The 27,276-nt window shown below is 42.1% G+C and overlaps 1 protein-coding gene across 4 annotated transcripts in view; it reads left to right on the forward strand.

Moving 5' to 3' along the window:
• Nucleotides 1-27,276, forward strand: part of LOC123768967 (uncharacterized) — a 41,777-nt gene that overhangs the window by 8,888 nt on the left and 5,613 nt on the right. For 2 of the 4 annotated variants that reach the window (XM_045759859.2, XM_045759861.2), the window contains exons 3-13: nt 694-881; nt 3,069-3,142; nt 3,360-3,543; nt 8,156-8,247; nt 10,839-10,920; nt 13,873-14,027; nt 16,872-17,017; nt 17,847-17,989; nt 21,524-21,700; nt 22,708-22,869; nt 25,507-25,672. In XM_045759859.2, the coding sequence (XP_045615815.1) occupies nt 694-881; nt 3,069-3,142; nt 3,360-3,543; nt 8,156-8,247; nt 10,839-10,920; nt 13,873-14,027; nt 16,872-17,017; nt 17,847-17,989; nt 21,524-21,700; nt 22,708-22,869; nt 25,507-25,672 (1,569 nt within the window). Of the gene's footprint in view, nt 1-693; nt 882-3,068; nt 3,143-3,359; nt 3,544-8,155; nt 8,248-10,825; nt 10,921-13,872; nt 14,028-16,871; nt 17,018-17,846; nt 17,990-21,523; nt 21,701-22,707; nt 22,870-25,506; nt 25,673-27,276 lie in introns of all 4 variants that reach the window. The other 2 variants (XM_045759860.2, XM_069309145.1) reach the window with 2 other exon arrangements.

The following is a 27,276-nucleotide window of genomic DNA, read 5'->3' on the forward strand; positions in this document are numbered from 1 at the left end:
TTTAGAATGTTCCTCTGAATTGGCACACGTGTGGTGGTGGTTGTTCATTTGTTATTCTTTGGCCCTCAGCCCTCTTCAACAAGTAGGGCGAGGCTGTCTTCTTTGCTTTACTGTACCAAGTTTTTGTGCTTCAGTCGTGTGACCACTCGTCCTTACGAGTGGTCACACCCAAGTGCCCTTATGAGCGCTTTCTCAGCGGTGCATTGAATAAGCTAGGAGAGCTACTAGCCTGCCCCCTAACAGAAAAGACATTTCATTGCCATACATTCAATATTTTGTTAATTTTATTTTACTATTACAATTTTTGTTTTATTGGTACTACTGGAAAGAGGAGTTAAATTTCATTTTGTAGATACTGTAACTAATATTGCTAAAATATTGTTGGCTTTTTAGTACCATCCTAAGTATGGGACCAACTTACAATTGCGCACAAAAGGGTTAAACAGTGTAGATCTTTTGGGCTCCTTAGCAAAATGTGAAGAGCGAAGTGCAGTAAAGACGAATGTCATAAATACAGTACAGTACAAAGATCATTTAATAAGATGTTGACAAGAAATGTGTACAGATAATTTAAATTTTTTTTATAACTGAGACCATCCAAAACTACTATAGTATTGATATAGATTTTCCTCTCCTAATTGAGGAAGACCCTATGGTTGTATTACATAAGAGGTGATCTCTCTTTTTTTTCAGATGAATTGGACAGTTATATGTATCAGAGTGTGGGACACATGGGAGTGGCAGTTTATGCGGAAGCGGTGGGAATCCCACTGTTTCGGCGAGTGATCCAGGGCACCTCTCTCAACACTGCCACTATCAGCTATAAACCCACAGAAGGGGATGAAGTTGAGGATCTCTTTTATCTTCTAAAGGAAGTAAAGGTAGGCGATTTCAAATTAATTTATTCAAAGGGCAAAGGTGTGTTTTAATAAGAATTCTGGTAGGACACTTAAAGCTTTAAGGAGAGCAAAAAGTTGTATAGTACTGTATTGGAAGATGATTGCCTTAAAAGATTAGAGGTGTGCAGTTGTATTATGTATTGAAATTGATGGAATAAATGGAATGGAATGATTGTGCTACCTAGTGGCAGGAGTGGAAGGAGATAAATTAGAAGTTCTTGAGGAAAAATATCAACATTGATACTGAAAACCAACATTAGGTAGGTAGGTAGTACCTGTACTTTGTCGGCATTGTTTTGCCGGTTGTCTCCTGTGTCTTTTCATTTGACTTGTTAGTCTTTGGTTAGAGTTGTGGTTTTTCTTTCATCTACTTAGTTTTTGGATGTTCTTTTAGTCCAGGATCCATTTTATAAGGCCTTGTTTTAGTTGGCTCTCACTCGTGTATAAGGAGCAAGTCAGCCGAGCGGACAGTACACTGGACTTGTGATCCTGTGGTCCCGGGTTCGATCCCGGGCGCCGGCAAGAAACAATGGGCAGAGTTTCTTTCACCCTATGCCCCTGTTACCTAGCAGTAAAATAGGTACCTGGGTGTTAGTCAGCTGTCACGGGCTGCTTCCTGGGGGTGGAGGCCTGGTCGAGGACCGGGCCGCGGGGATACTAAAGCCCCGAAATCATCTCAAGATAACTTCAAGAAGGGTTGGGGAGTGTCTTTCTCTCCTTCAGACACTGGGGATCTGTTCCTTTGGCTTTGATGGGCAGTTTTTATGTCTGCAGCCTTCTTCCTTTCTGACTAAAAATGAGATGGCTGACTACTGGCAGGGTTGGTTGTTCACCTTTTGATTTCTTCAGCCAGGGGTTACCTCCTTACCTTGCCTTGTGGTTCCCGCCAAACACATGCCGAAACTACGACGTTGGTACAACGTTCGAACAAGTTTTAACACCTCCTAACCAGTTATAACAACCAATATAGCAAGTTGTAACAACGTTCTAATAGGTCATAAACACGCTAAGCCAAGATGTAACAACTTTATTACAAGTTGTAACAAGCGGAATATAAAGACAGTTACGGTTTGTGTTTCCAGGGTTACCTTGCGATGATTTCAACGTCCCCGCAGCCCAGTCCTCAACCAAGCCTCCTGGTTGCTTGACTGGTCAACCAGGCTGTTGGATGCAGCTGCTCGCAGTCTGACATATGACTCTCAGCCTGGTTGATCAGGGATCCTTTGGAGGTTTATCAAGTTCTCTATTGAGCATTGAACACTGTGAGGGGTCTGCCAGTTATGCCCCTTATGTGTAGTGGAAGCGTGTTGAACAGTCTCTGAACTGTAGCCTCTGATGTTGATTGAGTTCTCTCTCAGAGTACTCTAAGAGGGGTGCATCATTTATTGTGCCAGGTTGAATACAAATTTATTATTTGTTTACCCAGTGTCCTTTGTTCCTTGTTCCGAGTTTTCAGAATTTTTTTGTATATACTTTGCTGTTGAATGTTATCTCACTCTTCCTTGTGGATTATTCTCTCGGGGTGAACTAGCATTCCCTGCTCTTTGAACCTCTTTGAGTAGACCAGGGTTTGTCCTCTGATCTCCAGTAGGGTTTTAAATGACTTGTAAGAGCCTGGTGTGAGTTGTGTGTGTGTGTTGAGCTATCTAGGTGGTGAGCTACTGGGAGCAACTGGATGACCCACCAAACAAATGGCATTTCATTACATTCCATCCATTCCAGCTGTCAGAGGTGCCTGACAGCTGAGTGGACAGCGCTTCGGATTCGTAGTCCTGAGGTTCTGGGTTCGATCCCCGGTGGAGGTGAGACAAATGGGCAAAATGTTTCTTTCACCCTGATGCCCTTGTTACCTAGCAGTAAATAAGTACCTGGGAGTTAGGAAGCTACTACGGGCTGCTTCCTGGGGATGTGTAACAAAAAGGAGGCCTGGTCGAGGACCGGGCCGCAGGGACGCTAAGCCCCGAAATCATCTCGAGATAACCTCAAGAAGATGCTGATTTGATGTTTGTTTTCCCTCTTTATATAATATGATGTTCATTCAGAATGAAAACAACAGTTACTTTTGAAAAACCTATGTAGTAAATTGATCAAAGTTCCTAGTTTTCTTAAACAAAGGAAGATTGTATCGAGCATTTGGCATCATAACCTGAAACATTTTATTCTTTACAGGCAAAATGCTGTGTGGATGCTGTGAGTGTCGGTGCTGTTCTTTCTGATTATCAACGAGTTCGAGTAGAAAATGTGTGAGTTTTTTGGCGAATTGTTTAATATCTTATAGAGTTATAAATTGTTATATAGTCATTGTTTGTATTCACTGAATGTGAATTATATATGGTGGATAATATTTTTAAATATTAATAATTCTGCTTTGTTGACATAGCATGAACAAATTTAAGGACTAAAATATATTGGCAGGTTTAAAAATGCAGTACAGAGTAAAATTTGACTGGGTTTTTGCAGGTGCAGTAGACTAGGCTTAGTTTGCCTAGCATTTATGTGGCAACGTGACCAGTCTGAACTTCTGCAAGAGATGGTCGAGTGTGGCTTGGATGCCATCATTATTAAAGTAGCAGCCATTGGCCTGGAACCCAGAAAACACCTTGGAAAATCTATCAGTCAAATGGTTTCATACCTTGAAAAAATGGTAAGAAGGATTTAGGTGAGGCTTTACCTGACCTTATAGTTATGATGTACACATTAGCAATACAGTACAATGTAACACTGTTTGTTCACTGTAAATCAGACCAAAAGCTTTGTTTTTACATTTAATCAGTCACACCTTTGTTGCCATTTCTGTGGGGAACCCTGTCGGCTCACTGAAACTATCGGAACTGATGTGTGCTATATTAGTCTGGGGTCATCAGTCAGAGTCCTTATGCCTACTAGGGACTACAAGCCAGAACCTGATCCCCTCAGAGAGGTGCAGGGAGCAATGGTCTATGCGCACTTTACATTTAAATTATGTCATAATTGCCATTGACTGGGGAAGGACCCAGAAAGGTAGGTGAAAGGTAGGCTCGAGTTACTCGAGCTGCTGTGCTGGAGCCTGAACTTTGCCCCTGCTGGTTTATCCGCTGGGCTGGGTTTGGCTTCGGAGGCTGTTCTGGTACAGCATCTTCAGAGCAGCCACTTTCACGATCGCTGGGTTCGTTCCCTGGTGTCCTTGCGTCTGTTGCTGTATCTTTGGCTTCCTCTTTGGGCATTTTGGGGGTTTGGTGCCATGACACCTTCCTCTTCCCTCGCTCAATTTGTTCACGGATGCTTCGTTTCTTGTTTGGAGCTTTGTGACTAGCGCTCGCCAGACCGGCCAGGGGCGTTGGGTCTGGTGATAGGCCATCCTTCCTTCGAACTCACAGTACAATGCAAGAGGTTGCGGCTGTGTAGCAGGCACTGCGATAGTTGCAGCTTCTTTGGGGCTAAGTGATCTGGATCCATTCAGACTGCACCCATGTGGTTCGTTCTCCGGTCCATGACCTTGGGGCTGGTCGCTTCGGGTAGCTCATCTGCTGAGTTCTCGGGGCTTAGCTCTTTGCGCTATTCACATTCAAGGTGTGTCCATCGTCCCAGCAGACAGCACTTCATTCCTCCTTCCACAGAGTGGATGGTCGACGACGCCTCCATCCTTTGAATTTGTTTGCGTATGGGCATCTGGAAGTGGACCTCTTCACATCAGCATGATCTCGGTGTCTCCCATTGTATGTGGTACCATTCTCTGATTGCTTTTGGGAGGCCTTGTTTTTGTTGGCCTTAGCCTCTGGGGGTCAGGTTGGGGAGCTTCATGCTCTCCTCCAACGCTGGGGGTTCTATTCATATGGTCCAGATGGTTGTTTTATTCATTTGCAGCTTTCTTCTTTTCTAGTGAATAATGAGGTGGCTGGCTTCCACAGGGGTCCGTTAGTTGTGGATGCTTGGTTGGTTAGGCCGGGGGTGTGTCACGTGTTGCGCCTAGTGGCAGCTTTATGCCGCTACCTGTGGGCCACTGGTTCTGTGACCTTGGATGGTCTCTGGATGGATCCGATTTCCATGGTTTCCTGTTCCAGGGCTCGTATATCTCGGGTTGTCTGCAGTGTCATCAAGTCTAGCCAGCCTGCAGTCTACCATTGTGCCCTTGATGTTAGGAAGTCTGCTGCTCTCGTTGAAGTTTTCGGCAACGTGTCTTGGGTCGACATTCGGGCGGGGGGTGGGGGGGTGGAGGTCGAACAGGGTTCTGGCCGGCAGGTATCTTGTGACCTTTCCGGTTCCTACTTGGTCGTGTGTGAATTTGGGGCACCTGTCACATATGTCGGTCTCATCCTCATCTTGCGACCTGCGGTGCTGCTGCCTCCCAGGTAAGTCCCTCCTCTTACTTATCTTTAGGTAGTTATCTTCAGGGAGCTGACAGGGCTTCCCAGAGAAAACCAGTGTTGAATGTAATGAAATGCCATTATCTGGGTGAGCCCCAGAGACTTTCTGACACCCTCGCTCCATCCGGTCGGCGGTTTTCATCGTTCAAGAACTGGAGGGATTGAAGTGTTGTTTGTTGGGTTTTTTACTTGGGGAGTTATTTTGATCTTTTTGGATGTAGATTGCACAGGTTAACCAGACAGTGGTCTGTTTTAATTCACCTACCTCTCTGGGTCCTTCCCCGGTCGATCACAATTATGACATACTTTAAATGCAAAGTGCTCATAGGCTATTGCTCCCTGCACCTCTCTGAGGGAGCCAGGGTCTGGCTCGTGGTCCCCGGTAGGCATAAGGACTCCTGTGGCTAATGACCCCAAACTAATATAGCACATATCAGTTCAGATAGCTTCAGGGACCCTCCGGGGCTCACCCAGAAAATGGCGTTTCATTACATTCAATGCTAGTTATATGTACATCAAAAGAATAAATTAAATACACATAATGCACGCACTTAAAAATGCAACAAGGACATACGGTACAATAATGCATGTTCAGTACAGTATTCCCCCAAAATATCAGGTTTTGAGTATTATGAAAAGCAATTGCATTAGTAAATTAGTTGCTCCCTAAGACCCTAGGACAATTCTGTGCATTGTCATAACAAACCATTAACCTGTATCAGCACAGTGAGGATCTTTTCAAACTGTTCTTGACTAATTATACTGGTTGTAGAACAATCCTTGGTTTAGCAGCAAGAAGTACAAGGGCAAGAAGCCTTGTACCTCTTTATGCAAAATTCAGCCTGACGGCGTGTCTTAAGACAGGCATAATGATTGATACCGACCGGCTGTCACTAGGTTCTGTCTCCAGGATCAACCTTGACGAGTGATTGTCGAGGTTAGGTTTGGCATCAAATTTTATTCAAATGTGGCTATTTAGAATAGGTAGCAGAATGCCTCATGAGATATTAGCATGCAGGATTAATTGGGTTTATATGGTTTATAGAAAGCAATACTGTTTTATTAATATAGTGTGACCCTAGTAGTTTGGACCAGTTGTTTCTCACCCAGTCTGGAAAAGTGGAACCTGGTTATTTAGGAAAATATTGTGTAAAGTAAAATATTTATGCAAAGCTAAAGGGAAGATGGACCATAGAATTTAGTTATTACTATGCACAATGGGTTTTTTTCATATAAAATTGTGTATTGAATTAGCATCAACACCTTTCTTATCTAATCCATTTCTTTTTATGTATGATCCTTATATTTTGGAAGTTCCTTATGTTATCTCTCCAATTTTCATGTATAACCTGTTGTTCTTTTGTTCTTCACATTAAATATGAGTTTTTGGTCTCCATGGTCAGTTCTCTTTTTTGAGTCTTGTGTGTTATGTCTGCTCTCTTCCTTCTTTCCTCTATTGTGGTGAGGTCCAGTTCCCTCAGTTTTTCTTCATAGGTGAGAAGTGAGCGTTGTTACATATCTCTGGACCTTTTCTTTGTTTTGTTTAGGGGTAGCGGTTCCCTGCCAGGGCAGCATATTTAAGAGCAAGTCTCACATAAGCTTGTATTTACGGTTCCCTGCCAGGGCAGCATATTTAAGAGCAAGTCTCACATAAGCTTGTATTTACGGTTCCCTGCCAGGGCAGCATATTTAAGAGCAAGTCTCACATAAGCTTGTATTTAGCTTCTAAATACCTGAAGGCTCTCCATACATTCACCATTCTGGCATATGCCACCAATGTTATTCTGCTGATGTGTGTCTCTCTTGAAGTTAGATTTGGATTTATATCACTTGTCTCACTGATCAACACTGCTTCATGGCTCATTGGGCATAGTGGATGCGTTATGTTTGGCCAAGCTTCCTGTGTGTTCTTAGGCATTTCTATGCTTTTCTGACACTGTTCTGCAGCGTAGGTGAGTGCCTACATTCAAGTATTGTTTTGTGGTGATACATTAACTAGTGGCAGAATGAGCCAGCTCAGAAATCTGGCTTTGAAGTTATGAAAAGAGCCTTTCTGAGTGGTTCATTTTGTGCACTCTCGCTCCCTCCTGCCTGCCTTACTTCTCTTGTGTTCTAAGGTGGGTTGATATGTTTAGGAAGAATATGGGAGTGTTCTAACATGTCGGGCTGGAGGTTGGGAAGGTGCTATCTGAGAGCAGACAGCAGTGGTGTCAAATGAGCTATTATTTGATAAGTAATTGGAGCAATTTCTTGGCAGTCTTCCCTTGGGGCTTCATGTTGGGCTAGATGCTTTCTTTGGCTATTCTCTCAATATTGAATATTCTCTCAACCTAACCGAGTGCCAAATGTGACTGAAGGGACATTTGTGAAAAGTTGCTAATCCAGTAAAGATTTTGTCCAATATAGACAGATCATTGACCAGACCACACACTAGAAGTTGAAGGGACGACGACGTTTCGGTCCGTCCTGGACCATTCTCAAGTCGATAGTCAAGTCCTGGACCATTCTCGAATCGACTTGAGAATGGTCCAGGACGGACCGAAACGTCGTCGTCCCTTCAACTTCTAGTGTGTGGTCTGGTCAACATACTTCAGCCACGTTATTGTGACTCATCACCTGCATAGACAGATCATTATGTATACATTAGAGAGTATCAAAATGAACCAATCAAAAATGCCTGATGTGTGAATGAGGAGTAAAGCCATTTTTGAACAAAAATTGGGTTCAATTGGAAAATCTCTCAATCTCTGGCTGGATCAAATGAGATCCAATTAATTTAGATAATCAGAAGGCTACTTTACTGTGTATTCAAATATGCTGTGAATGTTATGTTAAAGTATTGAACATTTTTATTGTTGTTTGGTACCAGAATTGCAGAAGAAGCTACTGCATCTTTTTTTTTCTTTTTGACAGAAAGAAAAATATCGGCTGAATGTATGCGGCGAAGGAGGTGAATATGAAACATTTACTCTTGACTGCCCCATTTTCAGAAAGCGTATAGTAGTGTGAGTAGTTCTTTGCCAATATATATATAATATGTTGTTATATAATATTGTCACTATTTTGATAATGTCACGTCAACCCAACTTTTAGAAGAACCCGCATTTGGCCCTTTTAGCTGGCAGTGATGCTTAGTGCATCTTGTTAGTGGGTTTAGCTTGATACTTAGTGGGGCTATTGGGCATGCTATGGGGAAATTGGTCACGTGCTTAATATTTTGGTTTATCATACGGTACTTTATATATAATTTTGTAGGTTTTATATTTGCACTTTGAAGTATTAACCCCTCAGAGTGGTTGTTGTCGTGTGTTGATTGTCTAGTGCGGTGCGGTCATTGCCAAATAAAGATCTACGTTTTGCATCGGTGTTTAGAGTATCAGTGTTGCCAATGTGGTTTCAATGGCTATCTTGAGGTTATCTTGAGATGATTTCGGGGCTTTAGTGTCCCCGCGGCCCAGTCCTCGACCAGGCCTCCACCCCCCAGGAAGCAACCCGTGACAACTGACTAACATCCAGGTACCTATTTTACTGCTAGGTAACAGGGACATAGGGTGAAAGAAACTCTGCCCATTGTTTTCTCGCCGGCGCCCGGGATCGAACCCGGGACCACAGGATCACAAGTCCAGCGTGCTGTCCGCTTGGCTGACCGGCTCCCCCAGTTTCATTGTCGACCAGCTGATTGGTGTCTCCTAGTAGATATGGAAGGCCACAAAGTGGTATGGAGGCAAGCCAGATTTCTGCTTCTGGTTCTCGTCAACTTATGACTCGGACTGCATTTATCTAGCTAGGATGAAGATCTTCACTGTACCGTATACATTTAGTTGGTATAATTTGGCCTTTGCAGGCAAATTCCTTACTGTTAAATATATTTCATAATATTTCTTGTTTGTTTTGGTTTTTTATCCTGGCTCTCATCACACTAATGCTGACAAATGCTGGAGTGAATGTAGACCACAGCTGAGGCCAAACTACTGGTAGACATGTATGATTTTTGAGTATTTTCTGCTCTGTACTTTTGAATGCAGGTCTACCATTTCACAAGAAAAAACAAAATAGTATTTCATTTTTTTGTGGCCAGTCACTGTGACAATTCACCCATCGTGACACTACACGTTGGTAGTTGCATTTCAACTGGAATGGTCGAAGTGGATGTGCATTTACCTTTTATCCTCTGTGTTGCTTTGGGTTGTGTCCATTCTGGAGTCATATGTGGGGCGAGTGGTCCTTCTGGCTCCCTGGTGGCCTGCCCAGCCTTGGTTTCTGGCACTTCAAACCCAGTGTTCGAGCCCAGGCATTTTTACCCTGGATTGGCCCCTTTCAGTAGATTGGCTGAAGTACTTGTACAGTACTTCGCTTTTTTACTTTCTCTCCTCTACCCTACACTTTTTTTTTTATACACATTTGATGCTGTTTTGTTGGTTTTCCACCAGCATCTTTCCTCATGGTGGCAGTATGAAATTGCTTGGCACTTGTTTCACCACTACCGTATCTCTCTTGTCATTGTCTTTCTTTGGTTTTGGTCAGGGCTGTCCTGTCCTTGTTGGCGTGGTTGTTTCTCGATCAGTATCTCATGCCGAATACTGTCGCCTCTTGCGTGACATTGGCGGAGCCGCTCTTGCTTGCATTTGTTGTCAAGTCTTTATTTATTTTGTCTTTATTTGTCTTTACTTGTTTTACTTGACTTGTCTTCAAGTCAAGTCTTTATTTTACTGTCTACACAGTAAAATAACAACATACTGGAGTGAACAATGTGGAAGAAAATGCAGAATAGAACCAGTGAAGAGCAGAGGTGCCACAGGCACACTCAGAGAACACTGTATAAACATCAGAGGTCCGCGGTTGTTCAACGTCCTCCCAGTGATTATAAGAAATATTGCCGGAACAACCGTGGATATCTTCAAGAGAAAACTAGACTGTTTTCTAAAAAATGTGCCGGACCAACCGGGCTGTGATGGGTATGTGGTCCTGCGGGCCGCTCCAAGCAACAGCCTGGTGGACCAAACTCTCACGAGTCGAGTCTGGCCTCAGGCCGGGCTTGTGGAGTAGAAGAACTCCCAGAACCCCATCAACTAGGTATCTTCCTCGGTGCAGCTCTGCAAGCGGAATCGTGTTTTTCCACCTCTGACCAGCTTATGCTTCTCCACATGGGTCCTTGTCTCTTGACTTGGTTTTGGTCTCTCTCCTTGCCCCGTTTCCCCTTATTTAAGATTTTTACACATTCACTGTAAAAGATTTGTCTTTCTTATATGCTATGCGTATCCCCAACAAGTACAGTATTACAGTATATAGTACTGTATTTTACATAATCAATTTTAGATTTGTGCAATGTGTTAATTTTTGTAATCTTGAAATACTGTAGTATATACAAACGGGCCCAATAGCCCCAAATTACTGTATCTTTAAGTACATAAACATTACAAATATTTGTATGTAATTAATAGCCCAACTAAAATTTAATTACTGGTACCATTAGTGTGAGTGTAAAGAGGAAAGCCAAAACTATTTAATATCTAAGTCGTAACATTTTATGAATTTGTTTTTAATTTTAGAAATTAACAATCAAACTTAATGTAAAAAATGTAGTTTTTATTTTCAGTCGAGAAACAGAATTGGTAGAGACTACAGGAGATGTTGGTTACCTGAATCTGAAGTCTTTAGAGCTTGTTGATAAAGAGATTGTAAGTATCTTAATTTTGTGCAGACATACTTGTATGTCTGCAGGCGATGAGTCACAATAACGTGGCTAAAGTATGACGGCCAGACCACACACCAGAAGGTGAAGGGACGACGACGTTTCGGTCCGTCCAGGACCATTCTCAAGTCGATTGTGAGTCGAAACGTCGTCGTCCCTTCACCTTCTAGTGTGTGGTCTGGTCATCATATTTGTATGTCTGTTTTCTTCTATGTTCTAATGTGTGTGTAAATATTCTTCAGTCAACTCAAGATGGACAGTATAAGGATTATATGTGGTGTTAAGTGGATAGGTAGGACTAAGAAGGAATATATATAATCTGATTTACATGGAAGAGGGTGAAGGGGAAGGGAATTATCAAGGAAAAGTGCCAAGCCAATACCCCTATATAGCGCTTGGAAGGAATAAGGATTTGGGATGGGAGGAGGAAGAAGGAAAGGGTGATAGAGGGAGGAGGAAGTAATGTGAAGAGAGAGAGAGAGAGAGAGAGGAAGGCGATTAAGGGGAGGTCTGAAATATATAGTGCATGAGAATAGCCTATGTAAGCATGCCTGATTGAAAGTTCAGTACCCTGTACTCTAGTCTGATAAAGATAACTGACCAACATTTTTCTGAAATTGTCCCTTCGGTAGCTCACCTCGGTCATGCAACCCATTCCCCTGTTTAGACTACTTTTTGTAACTATGTGCACCATCATACATATATTGACACAATAGACAATTAGTAGAATTTGATACTACGTATAGTCTGGAGAAAATAAAGCTAAAAAAAAAAACTTCAATATAGGTATGGAGCCCCTAACGCAGTTCGTTGTTGACGTCAACCTCATTCTGGCAGCTCCTGCAACGGCGTTTGCCTTTCCATTGGACAATTTCAGCAACGTGAAGAGAGGAGGACCTGCTGCATGGGTAACAGCTTCTCTTCCATATCGACCTACCCTGGCTTTGCGCCCTGGAGAGAACCCTCCAGCCTCGGCAACCAGAGCGCAACTTCATAGTCTCCCAAGACTGCAGGATGCCTACTACTAGTATAGTGCACATATGTACTGTATTAAGCCTCAGATAGCATGTATAAGGTCTAGGATGTTTAGACTAGGTCAGGTTTTATTAGCAACCTAAATTTTAAATAAAAACCTTTTCCACCTTGTCCAAATTCAGTAGTACCCAATTCTACTTTTTAGTTGTCCATTAGGTCAATATATGTACGATGGTCCACATCATTACTACAAGTGATATCTAAACCAGAAGATGGGCTGCAACTACCTAGTACTCAAAACAATTATTTTCACAGTGCTGTGCAACTCGCCTGCTGGAACGTATCATAGTTGTGTTTTTCTTTTTACAGCGATATGAAACAATCATGTGTGTACCATTTCTTTTTAATTCTATTTTTTTAAAAACTAAAAGGTGGAATGCAGGTGATGAGTCACAATAACGTGGCTGAAGTATGTTGACCAGACCACACACTAGAAGTTGAAGGGACGACGACGTTTCGGTCCGTCCTGGACCATTCTCAAGTCGATTGTGATGAGGAGGTAGGGTCAGGCAATAAATAGGCAAGAGAGAGCTGAGGAGGAAAGTCAGGTGTAGGGGATAGTAGTAATGAGAATGGTCCAGGACGGACCGAAACGTCGTCATCCCTTCAACTTCTAGTGTGTGGTCTGGTCAACATAAAAGGTGGAATGTTGATATATGTTGAAATGTTAGTAAACATTCATTTATTCAGCTCAGTAATGCTTTGTTTATTATTAAAACACATTTTGTATTGCATCTCTACTCTAGCAAATTTATCTGCAAACATTTTGACACCAAATTTATATTTATAACCCAAAACTGAGAAGGTGCAAAAAGAGTACGAATATTTTAGGTGTTTATGAGTGGGGCTTACTGTCGGGTATGTGCCAATGGGTCGAAATGTTAGCAATCCCCCTATCGGTGACTATGGGAGGTATCAAAGGCTAGGAGTGATGCCCTGTCTCCTAGTTGTTTATATCTGAGGTGTTAATTATGCCTCTCAACGTTAACCTTTTCATCATATTTCTTTTTAAACTTGTTGATGGCATTGACTTCAATGCCTTCTTCCTTCATTGCATTCCACTTGCCATCCATCTGTACAGGGAATAAAAACATCCTTACATCTCTTCAACTCGACTGTATGTCTTGAGATTCCAACGATATCCTCCCTGTCCTACCCCTTTCTTAATTTAAATAGGCTTCCTTTATCCACTTTATCTATTTCCTTGGAGATCTTGTACGTACCGGTATTTATCATACATCCCCCCCTCCTCCCCCACCCTCATTTCTTCTCTCTCTTCTAAGGTGGCGAGGGAGAGTTCTCTCATAGCTGAGGCCTCTCAATTCTGGTACTAATCTAGTTACTAACCTCTGAACTTTCTCAAGTTTGCTTGTTTCACAAGTTGTGGGTTCCATGTTGGAGCTCCATACTCAAGTAATGGTCTCATGTAGGAAGTGTATGGACTTGAAGGCTTCTTTGTTTAGGTTCTTAAATTACATTGTTTACTAATGTTTGTTCACATGAGCTTCTGGTATTAGTGTTGGGATTATGTCTAGTCTCAGGTCTTTTTCTCTTATTGTTTCTTAAAATTGCCTTCCCCTTATGGTCTAGTTTCCTGTCTCCCTTTCCCATTTTCATTACTTTACATTTATTTATATTGAATTCCAGCAGCCATTTATCTGCCTACTCCTGAAAATTGTCAAGGTTTTCTTCCAGAATTAGCCCTAAAAGGAGGACATTTCTGTTGACTATTATTTTACCTTATCCTGATTTTGTCAATTGCATTTCTGTGTCCATGTACTGCAAATTCATCTACAATATCCATGATTGTTAGGGCATTTAATGCTTTTATTATTATTTGTATTGGTGCAATTAGCATGGAAAAAGCCAAAGCACTTGACTATATTGATCCTCATGTGTTTAGGGGGATGAAGTGAGCCAGCTAGAGTTAGTGAAGGCAGCAGGACTACGCGGCCCAGAAGAGTTTCTGTGCGACTTAAAACTGGCTGAGGAGGAGCAACAAGCCGAGGACCAGGCAAAAGAGTCACATATAGAAGATGCTGATACCTCTATAACCAGGTATTACTTAATTGCTGTAAAAGAGTACTGTGTAGTTCTAAAGGTTTATAGTACAATGTCATTTTCGTAAATTATTTTGCTAGATTCAATAGCGCTGAATAATGTACTATTTATCTTAGTCTTTGAAATCCTCATCCTTATACTTTACACTTGTATAAGATACACAGTTTTATAAGTGTATCGTTAGTCATGGTCTCCATATGGCCGAGAACCTCTTGACTTGCTCTGCTATCACATATATCTGGCCCAGTATGCTAGTCCACATACTTCATTCACTAATGTAACTTATTTTTCTCCCCCTATTTATGCCACATTAATTTCTTTTAATCATTTCAACTGCTTAAATTTTAGAATTAAAATATGTGGTAAATTCCACGATCTTGCTTCATTGCTGTACATGGTGTTGAAAGGAATGTATTATAATGCATCCTTACTTCACAGTAGCACATCTGCATTTCAAGTGCCCTGGTGCCGCTTAGGCTGTATGCCTCGGCACAGATCTCTTTACTTCTTTTTTAAAGCCAAGTTGTGTTGGTTTTCTCTGGAATAATTGGTTCATTTGAGGTCATTTTGTTTTTGTCTCTTTAAGAGCTCGCTTCCATGACTTCCGGAGCTACTTGCCTGGTTTGCTCCAAACCCATTTGTCCCTTGTGACTCAGGATGCCCACTGGGGACCAGAACATGAACCTGATCCTCTCAATAGAAACAAAGAGTGTCTGAGGATACTAGGTCAATCCAGACCGATGTGAAATTCATCTAAAAGGTAGAGCAGCACCCCAAAACGAGCAACTGCACGAAACATTGGTAATTGACATCAATTATTGCAACACGTGTTATTCAGATCCAACTGGTAGTTGGATGTCAGATCCTTCTGGTAGTTAGCTGTTGGGGCTACTAGATAGCAGCCCCAACTCTCCCTTTCCTTTCCTTCCTTACTATCTACCTCAATCATGCACCTGGTGTGGTTGTATTATTAGCTCTTAGTGTCCTATCCACTCTTTCTGACTTCACATAAGCTAAGTGTTGGCTGTTGTCTTAGAGTTTGTCCTGCAGGGGCATGTTTGTATTTCCTTCAGTTTTTTGCATCATGTGCAGCGTTGTTTTTTGGCTCACCAACTGCTTGGGCTAGAGTTCCCTTCTCTAGTTGGTACCCAGGTACCTATTTACTGCTACGTAACAGGGGGCATCAGGGTGAAAGAAATATTTTGCCCATTTATTTCCGCCTCCACCGGGGATCGAACCCAGAACCTCAGAACTACAAATCCGAGGATGTAATTCTGTACAATTTTGTGAATCTGTAATTGATGTTACATCTTGTGTTTCCGTGTTGATCCACTGGCATTGTGTCCAACATATAAACACAGCTGAGAGTAGTAATAGTAGTAGTAGTGTGTCAAAATAGGATTTCCAGTCACTGTGCTATTATCTTTGTTGAGCTGAGATACCTGAACCTTCATTTGTTTAGGTGCACCAAGTATTAAGTTAATATAGTTAAGAAGAAGTATCTTTCCATCATCTTCATTTTGCAATGATTGCATCGACTTGCCAGTTATTCTTTCAATTACAAATTTTGAATTTGCCCAAGCCCTGGTTGATACCTGGTTGATGGGGTTCTGGGAGTTCTTCTACTCCCCAAGCCCGTCCCGAGGCCAGGCTTGACTTGAGAGAGTTTGGTCCACCAGGCTGTTGCTTGGAGCAGCCCACAAGCCCACATACCCACCACAGCCCGGTTGGTCCGGCACTCCTTGAAGGAAACAATCTAATTTCCTCTTGAAGATGTCCACGGTTGTTCCTGTAATATTTCTTGTAATATATTATTGTTGCTGTAATATATTATTGCCCATTGTGAGTTGTTGTATGCATAATTAATAATTCACCTGCACAAAGCTTTGATGTAGTTTATACAGAGATTAAATACCGAATAATGTGAACACAAAAAGAAGTCTTCTCTGCTGTCATCCAGGAAATTGCCTTCAGCTCTGTTTTTCATGCTTTGCTTTTTCCGTTTACACCTGACCACCTTGTCCATCCCACTTGCTCTCTGGCCTCATCATGGCTTTCTTTTTGTATGTCTCAGTTGCGACTTGGTAATGAGCCATGATGAGGTTTTGTGTAGGTTACACCTTCAGGTAGTAATTACCCAAGTGTAGTTACAGGATGAGAGCTACGCTCGTGGTGTCCCATCTCCCTAGCACTGTCATATAATGCTTTGAAATTACTGACGGTTTTAGCCTCCACCATCTTCTCACCTAACTTGTTCCAACCATCTACCACTCTGTTTACAAAAGTGAATGAGAGAAGTGTGTATAGTTTCTTAGCTGTGGGGTTATTGTACTTGTGAAACGGCCATTGTTCACAGTCATTATTCCTCTACATGTATAGCTACCTTGTATACCACTTGTGTAGTTCTTCTACCTCCTGCAGCCCTTTACTCTTCCACTTGTTGCTTTTTCTTATGTCATCTTTATACCATACCATCATATACTCAGTTATATTCTTACCAGATATAAGCTTATACGAACTGTATCTATTCCTCATTTGTAAATATGCCTCCCTGTCACTACTTGGCTCAATGTGTAGGCGATGAGTCACAATAACGTGGCTGAAGTATGTTGACCAGACCACACTAGAAAGTGAAGGGACGATGACGTTTCGGTCCGTCCTGGACCACTCTCAAGTCGATTGTGTGAGAATGGTCCAGGTCAGACCGAAACGTCCATCGTCCCTTCACTTTCTAGTGTGTGGTCTGGTCAACTTGGCCCAATATGTCTGCAACTTCCCCTTCCCCCCCTCCCCTTTGCCTGTTTTATCCATATGGAAATTTCAGTCGTTTAAAATTTTCAGCTATGAGCCATTTGAAGGTGATGTGGTGTCTTCACCGGAAGTGCCAGATGACCTGCACTTCAGTGTTGTTCGCACCATCACAGGCTTTACTTTTGCTGGCAGCTTCTCTGGCCACACTGCAGAGGAAGCTCTCATGAAGTTAAAAGGTAGGATTTTTGTTTTGAATTGGTAATATGTTCAGTTTGAATTGGCATTTTTTTTATGCACATTGCTGTATTTTGGTATTTTTTCTTTGGTAAACAATGTAATAGCTAATATAGTAGCATCTTGCTTGAACACACTAATTAGGACCAGGTCTGTTCCAGCACAATGTTTTGCCATATTTTTGCTAAAAGTATTTTTTCTGACCCCTGAATGATAGAACATATCTTTGCATATATTCATGTTTTAGCATCCTTTATTGCTGTATGAGGTGTCTGGAAATAAAAATATACCGTCATGTAAGTTTGCGCAGGCCTTAATGGTAGCGTTAATGGTTTGCTCAGGCCTTAATGGCAGCTTTAATGGTTTGTGCAGGCCTTAATGGCAGCTTTAATGGTTTGCGCAGGCCTTAATGGCAGCTTTAATGGCTTGCGCAGGCCTTAATGGCAGCTTTAATGGTTTGCGCAGGTCTTAATGGCAGCTTTAATGGTTTGCGCAGGCCTTAATGGCAGCTTTAATGGTTTGCGCAGGCCTTAATGGCAGCTTTAATGGTTTGCGCAGGCCTTAATGGCAGCTTTAATGGTTTGTGCAGGCCTTATGCGCTGGCAACCTTAAATCTGCTGGCAGCTTTAATGGTTTGTGCAGGCCTTATCCGCTGGCAACCTTAAATCCGCTGGCAGATTTAATGGTTGCGCAGGCCTTAATGGGCTGCTCATGGGTCTTGGTGACGGTAATTTCCCCATAGCATCTTGTAGCCTCTAAAACTATCCTGCGTTCTTCCTGAAGTGGTGTGTTTGTTTTTGTTATTAATTTGTCACAATGGTTCTTTTTCAGAATGTTTGCTTGGTGAAGAAATGGAGTTGCATCACTTAGTTTGTGTGAAGATGTACGTGCAGGATATAAATGATTATGTCCAACTCAATGCTCAGTACATCAAATACTTCTCATCTAATCCACCAGTTAGAGTTTGTGTAGAGGTAGGCATACTTTGATCGTAAATTGACCGTAAAGTCTACACGTACACCTTAGATACTCTGCCATTTCCCTATTAAATGTGGGAAATGGCCAAGTATCTAATCGTTATTGTATTTGTATTATAGCAGTTTGTTTTAAAATGTTTTAAATTATAGCTTGCAAGTTTTCTGGAGGGGCTAAATTGTGGCTCCCTGTAGCTAGCTGTACTGAAATAGTTCCAGATATATACATCGTCATCCCTAGGTGCCCCTTAATAGCCTACCAGAGCACAAAGCCAGAATCTGACACCATCAGAGCAGTAAAATAGGTACCTGGGTGTTAGTCAGCTGTCACGGGCTGCTTCCTGGGAGTGGAGGCCTGATCAAGGACCGAGCCGCGGGGACACTAAAGCCCCGAAATCAACTCAAGATAACCTCAAGATAACCTCAAGATAACCTCAAGATAATCTCAAGATAATCAGTGTTTACCCTGTGACTACTGGGAAGCGAGATCTGGCTCTTTATGCCCTGCCTCTTAGCCATTTATACCTGGCACACTAATTACCCCTCTCAGTATTAATGTTTTCATCATATGTTGAAAGTTCTGAATGGAATTGGCTTCAACATTTTTCTTTAGTGCATTCTACTTACCACTTGTAAAGGGACTGAGAGCTTCCATTCATCTCTGTATCACAATTGCATGTCTAGCTTCTAAAATCCAGAAAGTCAGCGAAGCTAAACAGAATGCTGCAAAAAAGAGAAACGGTGCAGCAAATGGATTCCCCAAATGTGCCACCCAGCAGTTAGGTCAAATTCCCTTAGTTACAGCTGGTTACACCAGGTGGCAGGACTACTGGGAGCTGCCGGCTCCCAAGTCAAAATGCCTCGCTCCATTGCCTGATATCCAACAATTTCAACTGCTCTTTGAGCCACCAACTTTTCAGGTTTCAATTATTTCGTAGATAAGTATTTGCCATCCTTTGGACTCTGCCCCCATGGGGACCCATTTGCTAGGGAGCTGAGAAAATTAGTTCGAGCCATGATGAGGATTCCATGTTCCTCATCACGGCCCTATGATGTTCATTCATCATGTGCATCATGTGTTCATCATCATTCATTTCTCTGTGCTAGTGTATTACTTCAATATTTAGTATTGCTTCATGTGTGTGTCTTTACAAGCCTCACATTTGTGGACTTTAGGAACGGTTTACTTTGAGCTGCATGTGCTTTGGCTGCGTTTCCCTAAGCACTCGTCCAATAATGCCCTTGCTCGGCCAGGGGTAATGTTCCTGGTGGATTCAAGAGTTCATCTTGTAAAGGCCAGTTTACTGTGTAGGGTGCGCCCCCTCCCTACCCCGAAGGATCATTGACTCCTCTGTGAGGTTCTGAAGTCAGGCATTCAGAGGTTTATTGTTATGGGGTACACTAGGGTTTACGTGTTTGTATATATATTGCACGCCTCTGATGCCAATCAATGCCATGTTTATCCTCGGGTCTTTGTTCGGTGTCAGTTCTTTTAGCGAGTGTCCCAGGAGCCTAGGTGCCATGGCAAGGTCGTTAGTGTGGCCTGCTGATCCCGTATTTGCTACCTGTGAGGTTTGAGGGATGTTCATTGCCCTTGCTACATGTCGGTGGTCATTCATCCTGTCTTCACCATGCTGCCTTCTGGGCAGGTGATACCTTCCTACCTGAGGCCTGTGACGTTTGCATTGGCTGGGTCTCAACTCTAGCAGAGCCTACTTCTAGACAAGAGGCTTATAGTGAGAAGCAGCTGCTGTATGGGTTTGTTTGTTTCTTTAAACTTGTTATGGCTTGATGCTGACTTGGATAACCTGGAGTTGATCCCTGTGATGTTCATGGATTTGAAGTAGGAGTAGCCGATGGATTCTGCCCGTTCGAAGTTTGCCCGTCCTTCTTTTCTGGTTCCACTTGGCATTGTTTGTCAGACCTCTGGGGCCAGATTCACGAAGCAGTTACGCAAGTACTTACGAACGTGTGTATCTTTCCTCAATCTTTGATGGCTTTGGTTACATATATTAAACAGTTTACAAGCATGAAAACTTCCCAATCAACTGTTGTTATTGTTATAAATAGCCTCCTGGTGCTTCAGAGCTCATCAACTGTTTAATAATTGTAAACAAAGCCACCAAAGGTTGAAACAAGATGTTCACGTTCGTAAGTGCTTGCGTAACTGCTTCGTGAATCTGGCCCCTGGGCCCTTTCCCTCCACCTTTTCTGCTCCTCTTGCTCTAGACTCTGAAATGTTTGAGGGTTTCAAAGTCTGGGTTGGATGCAGCTCTTCCTCCTCCTGGGTTTGCCCCTTTCCCATCTGCATTGGAGATAGCTTGGAGCATCCTTTACTGTCAGGGATTTGGAGGTTTCTATTTCATAGGGGGTGTATTGTGCTCCAATCCTTTAGTCTGGGACGATGCCTTCCTGTTCGATTAAGCATCAGATGGGGAACAATGCTCTGCTCCAGGGTCGTGATTTTAAACTTCTGGGGATAGGAGGGAGCTCAAATGGGGTCCCATAGGTTGATTACTAGGTCCATTTCATCCCTTAATGCTCTTTGATTGGTCCCCTCCTTACTGTCCCCAGTTGCTTTTAATTTGACTCACAAGGGCTGATGTCATATAAGTGTGGAACTATCTCAGTGCAGCTAGTAACAGGGAGCCATCGAGGACCCACGCAGAAAGAGGCATTTGATTACATTCAGTGGCAGGGGAAGGATCCCTGGCTTACAAACATCTGATCTTGCAAGTAGCCTCTTAAGTCCCCATTTTGGCACCTCCCACTATATGAACCAATTCCAAAGTCCCAAAATTTTGAACAGTGCTACTAATTCACCATGTCGGTTGATATCAAGGAAAGCTCCTGTAATTGGTGTTAAGGAGGAGTGTGATGGTGATGCCTCAGGGCCCGTGTGTGGCAACTGTTTACTGCCTCCTCTTAGAGACAGTACCTCTCATTTGTCAAAAACCATCAGATCAGAGATATTTGACAATTGTATCACTCAAGGGCAGTAAAAAAGCAGTGTTTATTGTATTGTTTGTCCAACAAATTTGTTTTATATCTTGGGGTTTAGTGGCCTGGAAACACATTCCCCTTTTACAGTATTGTGCTTCAAGGCAAGGAGGCCTGTCGGCTGAGTGAACAGCGCTCGGTTATTGTAGTCCTAAGGTTCCAGGTTCGATCCCTGGCGGAGCGGAAACAAATGGACAGAGTTTCTTGCATCCTAATGCTCCTGTTCATCTAGCAGTAAATAGGTACCTGGGAGTTAGACAGCTGCTATGGGCTGCTTCCTGGGGATGTGTAACAAAAAGGAGACCTGGCCGCGGGGACCCCAAGCTCCGAAATCATCTCAAGATAACCTCAAGAAGAAGGCAATTTGATCGAGAGTTGAGAACAACATACTTAAGAGTGCTATTTTGGAACACATCCCATTCAGTAGTTGAGGACTGCTTGTACTGTTTATACTATTACAGTACTACTAATACTACTGTATTACAATTTTTGCTTTTAATGTGAATTTACACAAGATTTAACATTTTGTTTCAGGTGCCTCTTCCAAGTGATGTTAGAGTACAGTTTGATGTGTCTGGTTGGAGACAGAGTCATATGACCACTGATGAGGATGAAAATACGTTACATCCCACATCTCGCACAACTATGCACGTCCAGGGCATCTCTCACTGGGCACCAGCCAATATTGGGCCATATAGCCAGGCAGTAAAGGTGTGTCAGCTTATAGTGGAGCTTCAATTCTACCTCATTTTAGTAACAGTAGAGCGACGGTCTCGCTTCATGCAGATCGGCGTTCAATCCCCGACCATCTAAGTGGTTGGGCATCATTCCTTTCCCCCGTCCCATCCCAAATCCTTATCCTGACCCCTTCCAAGTGCTATATAGTCGTAATGGCTTGGTGCTTCTTCCTCATAGTTCCCTTCTACCTAATTCTAATAACGGTGTAAATTTACTCTCATAATGACTGTGACGCTTTTTAGCTAGGCATATACAGCTGTGATTGGCCGATTCTGGACCAAAAATTAATAAATTTTAAACTAGGGAAGTTCGGGGAGCAAGTGTATGTGTCTGTGTGTGTGTTAGAGAGAAATAGATGTATGGCCCTTATTCTTTGAAGAGAAGGATGGATGGGTTGTGTTGGTGATCTCAAAAGAATGAATGGGTTGTTTGGTGAGTGAGTGAGAAATTTCTGCTTTATTTATCACCTAATGGGATGCTCCCAGAAGCAGTAATGCATCAGGGTTAGTAATAGATATACAGTTGATAGATAAATTATTTGCATTGATAAAATTATATGTTAACTTTATACCTTTGGTGTATTAGACGGGGATTTTAAACATTAAGACAAATGGTTGTAAAATAACAGGCATTGTATAACTAGCTTGGGTAAGACAGGTGTTCGTATACTGTACAGTAACTGAGTATTACCAAACTCTCAACTGTCCGGTGTCCATGTTGCTCAGACAGTGGCTATTCACAGTACCTTAGATATTGTGAATAAATGGTAGATCGTGGCAAAACATAGGGTCTAAGCCTGTAATGGTCTCTGGATCTTGTACTACGGTGGAGAATACTCTGTACTACATTTTTCAACAGTAATGAACGTCTGAGTTGCTAAAGTGTTCGAGTGCTGGAATTTTGAGATTCCGTTGTTTTTGGAATATACAAGCATAACATATTTGTATTTTGTATATAATTTTTTCTGTGATTTGTATCAGGTGGGCAGTGTGGTGGTGGTAGCTGGCATGATTGGACTGGTGCCAGGCACATTACAAGTGGTAACTGGAGGAGTTGAAGTACAAGCTCGTCTAGCTCTGCGACATGTGTCAAGAGTCATCACAGCAGTGGCTTCATCCTCTGATATAAGAGCTGTTGTGCAAGTATGTCTTACTGTTATGTATATTCTTTATTAGGACACCATTTCCAATGCTATTTTTGGGTTTTGGCTATATATATTTGGTAAAGATTAAATAATATAGAGCCCTGTCTTCTTGGTGGAAGCATTCAAAAGTCCTACCAGAGTGAGAGTCGGGGTTTTCAACACTCGCCAGGCAGGTCACGGCCATTGTGTGGTTAGTCTTAGGTGGGTTGGTATCACAGTTTGTGAGTTGGTAGCAATTGGGTATCCTCTGTGGGGGGGGGGCTTGTTTATTTCGGGGCTCCATGATCCGGTTCCACTCCAACTGGTCTCCCAGGGTGCATTTCCTCACTGGTGGTGGGTTAATTTGATCTCTTCGGTATGGTGCTTGACTCTGTATGTAGCTCAGCTAAGGGATTCTCAAGGGTTTAATTCTGTATTGAGTATCAACTGGAGTGTTTCCTTAGGTCCAGGAACTGTTTTTTCTTCTTCTTAAGGTGGTGTTATTGTTGGCTCTCATGTGTTGTTGAGTTAAGGGTCTTCTTACTCTCCTTTGGAATTGGGGGTTTTGTTCTTTTAGTTCTGGGGTTTGTTTCTACAGCAGTCTTCTTCCTACTCAGTAAAGGATTAGAAAGGAAAGTTTTTAAAGATGCCCTTCAGTTGTTGTTTTGATTTGTTCGGTTTTCTATATCCGGTTGAGGCCGTTTGCTGCCCCTTATGGGCTACTGGAGGTGCCCTGGATAATGCTTCATTTTTCATCCCAGTGTCCTTGATTCCTTGTTTCATGACCAGGTTGTCTTCAGGTGTGTGCTGGGTGATTCAGTTATGCCTGCCTGTGGCCTATCTGTGTCCCCATAATGTCCACAAGTTTTCATCTCTCTCCACCTTCTATTTATTTTTTAATGGATATGTTTTGGATCAAGTTTTGGACTCAGATTTTGGTGTTTTATTTGGATTTTACTTTGGCCACATTGGATTTGTTTGGTTTTAGGTTGGATGACCCTGCTCAGTTTGCCTTTTTGGGCTTACCTTACCTTGAGGTTACCTTGAGGTGCTTCCGGGGCTTAGCGTCCCCGCGGCCCGGTCGTCGACCAGGCCTCCTGGTTGCTGGACTGATCAACCAGTCCAGCAACTCTATGCTTTTATCCGCTTTCTTCTGGTAAGCTTGTGTTCTTTGTGATCAGCTTGGAGAGCTACCGAGAGCAGCCCTCCCAGAAATCTAGTACTGAATTTAATAAAAACATATCTTTTTGGTGGGACCATTGGTGGCTCCATGTTTGCTTCCTTCTCTCTCTGTGTCTCCTTTTTTGTAGGGGTGGGTTGTTGGGTAGCATGTCTGAGGTGGGCAGCCAGTTGGAGTCCCTGTTTTTCAGGCTGCCATCTGGCGATGAATGAGTGTAACTAGCAATTGGAACTGGGTTTCGAGTGTGTACATACAATAGTTTGTGTGTCAGGGTTGTTAACGCTTTCCATGCTCTTAGTAGTTTTGGGATGCTCTCTATTTCTGTTTTTTTTTTTCTCTGTCTCCTGGCTTAGGTTGGTTGATTATCCCCAGACACTTTGTTCTGTTAAGGTGGCTGGACTCACTCATGACTCACAAGGGCCTGGTGGGGTGTTTTAGGTTTGGACAAGGGGGCTAGTTTGGGAAGCCACTGTGAAGACTTGCCAAAAAGTACAATTAATGCTGGAATTTTCTTTTTTCTCTCTTCTCTGTCTATTCCCCTCTCTGTCAGGACTTGTTTATATCATGGATGGTAGTGCTGACTACCTGGTTTTTGTTTGAGTACTTTTGAATGTACACTAGTTGATTGACAGTTGACATACACTAGTTGATTGACATACACCAGTTGATTGACAGTTGAGAGGCGGGACCAAAGAGCCAAAGCTCAACTCCCACAAGCACAATTAGGTGAGTACAATTAGGTGAGTACTAGTGGTAGAGTGGTAGGCGGTTGGAACAAGTTAGGTGAGAAGGTGGTGGAGGCCAAGACCGTCAGTAGTTTCAAAGCATTATATGATAAAGAGTGGTGGGAAGACGGGGCACCGCAAGCGTAGCTCTCATCCTGTAACTACACTTAGGTAATTACACTATATTGTTGGTTTTGTTTAAATACATGTTTTGTATGAAATTGTTTCCCCTATTATTTTTCCTATACTGATTTCCTGTGGCTCCACTTTGTATAATTTCATCCAAGCATGGGTTTCTCCCTTTCATCAATATTTATTCTGTAAATCCTATCACTACACTATTAAACCCAAAAATTCAGTCTCATTACTGCCCTTATTACATCTCTACTGATCCTCTATAAATAAATATTGTCTAATCCTTCCCTTCCTAATCATTCTGCCATTTTGTGCTCTCCTTAGGCAGTTAATGTGTTAATGACTCTCCTCATATAGACGTGTGTGTATTTGGGGATGAGACTCGGGTTTGTGGCCACATCCAGGTGTTGTATCCATTTGACCTTTGGTACTGAATCTGCCAGATGCGAGGTAGTTGACTTTACCAGTACATGCATTAACAGCTAATCCGAGTGTGTGATACGAGTCAAATGTGACAGAGTAGGACAAAGAAGGGTTGTGGTTTGCATTTGGGACTTGATGAAAGTTTAGATTGATGTATGGAAGCATACTAGAAAAAGTGTATTTTATTTTCCAGGGTGTTTGTTTTGTGACCAGACTATCGGACATTGGTGTGGCTAGAAGGATGATGGCTCGGCTGAGTGAGTCTCAGATCTCGACGTATGTTGTGGTGCCTGGCTTGCCACGTGCTGCCTTAGTGGAGTGGCAAACTTGGGCTTGTGTTGAAAATGACAAGTTTGAATGTAAGTCAATCATAGATTTTGAGTATCGTGCTTGATACTTTGGTTGAAAAAAAACATGTGTTTAGTTTCTGAATTTCAAATGGGAATGGAAGTTCACTTCAAGTTATATATGGGGTGGATATGATTAGGTTTAAGGAATGATTTTATTCCATTGGTAAGCCTCGTTTCATCTTCCCACTTTGGCCCACAGTTTTGGGTAACTGCTATCACTGTACTGCATATATATATATTTAACCTACACTTTAACCATCCCAACAGTACTATACAGCTTAGAATTGACATCTTCAGTGAGTGTTTTCTGTTCCCCCACAGTAAAGCAAGTGCAAATGCCTCCCCAATATATCACAGGTGCTGCAAGTCGGTTCCATTTTACAAATTTGCATAAAATGCATTTGCATTATTATGTATTCATTGTTTTATTTGTATCATATGATAAAGCAATTATCATATCAGCTCCACAATCATATACTGTAGTAGAGTATATGCCAATTAATCACCACAAAAATTTTAAAATAATTATGAAGATATGCGGATCGAAAATGCCTCCTGGCAGATGTTATTCCAATACAAATTTCACAGAAAATGGATTGATTACACAATTCTTGTTTTGCAGTATAGTATATATTAGCGCCATCATTAGTGAACATTTTGGTATCACAATTATAAGATTGTCATTGGACCCACAAATATAGATAAATATAACGAATTTTGTTTTCACCACAAAGTGGTGAAAGTGGTGAAAACACTTTGTGAACACTACTTTGTGGTGTTTTCACCACAAAGTGAAAGCTTGTGGTGTTGTTAGCTTGTGGTGTTTTCACACCACAAGCTAACATGTTGGCCCAGGAGGGCAGCTGACTCTGACTGGGATACTGCTGTTCTGCTTCAAAACTTCACAGAAAATACATTTATTCGGCAATCTTCACTTTCTTTTAATGTACAGTACAGCAATTGTGTGATCCTTATGGTATTAATATTATAAATGTTATATTATTTCCTGCAAAAGTTTAATCATACTGTACACTGCCGAGTTCCTCACGCCACTAGCTACTCAAGGTCTGGGTCACAATGGCCCTAGGCACTAGACTGAGGTAATTACTTATCTGAAAAAAATGGGAACCCAATGGGTAAAGCAACAGTTAATGGCTCACAAGGGCTTGGTGAGATTTCATAGGTGTGAAACTATCCAAAGTAAATAGCTAGCAGCAACTTTATACCCAACAGGAAAAAGGAATTTCATTATAGTCAATGCTTTTTATTATTATTATTAAGTTTTGCTTCTTTCCTCATCTCATTCTCGAAATTCCTGTACAGTGCGAGTTATTTAACTACCGGTAGTTCTGCCCGTGTCAAGATAATCATTTTCTTACATTCTTTCACTGCTGTTCTCATGATTGTTCACCTACATTGATAGTTTATCTAAATTTCCACATAATTTATAGTGTCCTGCATCTGTCATTGTATTAAGAATGCCACAGCTAAGCTCACCAACATTATCTTTACTGATCACTCATCATATATGAGTGATAGCTCAAGTATAATTATCCTCTTGATGTATCCTTTTTGTATATTTTTCTCTGCATGTTTGCTGTCTTTATTTACAC

This window comes from Procambarus clarkii, chromosome 64 (genome assembly GCF_040958095.1).
Source record: "Procambarus clarkii isolate CNS0578487 chromosome 64, FALCON_Pclarkii_2.0, whole genome shotgun sequence".
Classification (NCBI taxonomy): domain Eukaryota; kingdom Metazoa; phylum Arthropoda; class Malacostraca; order Decapoda; family Cambaridae; genus Procambarus; species Procambarus clarkii.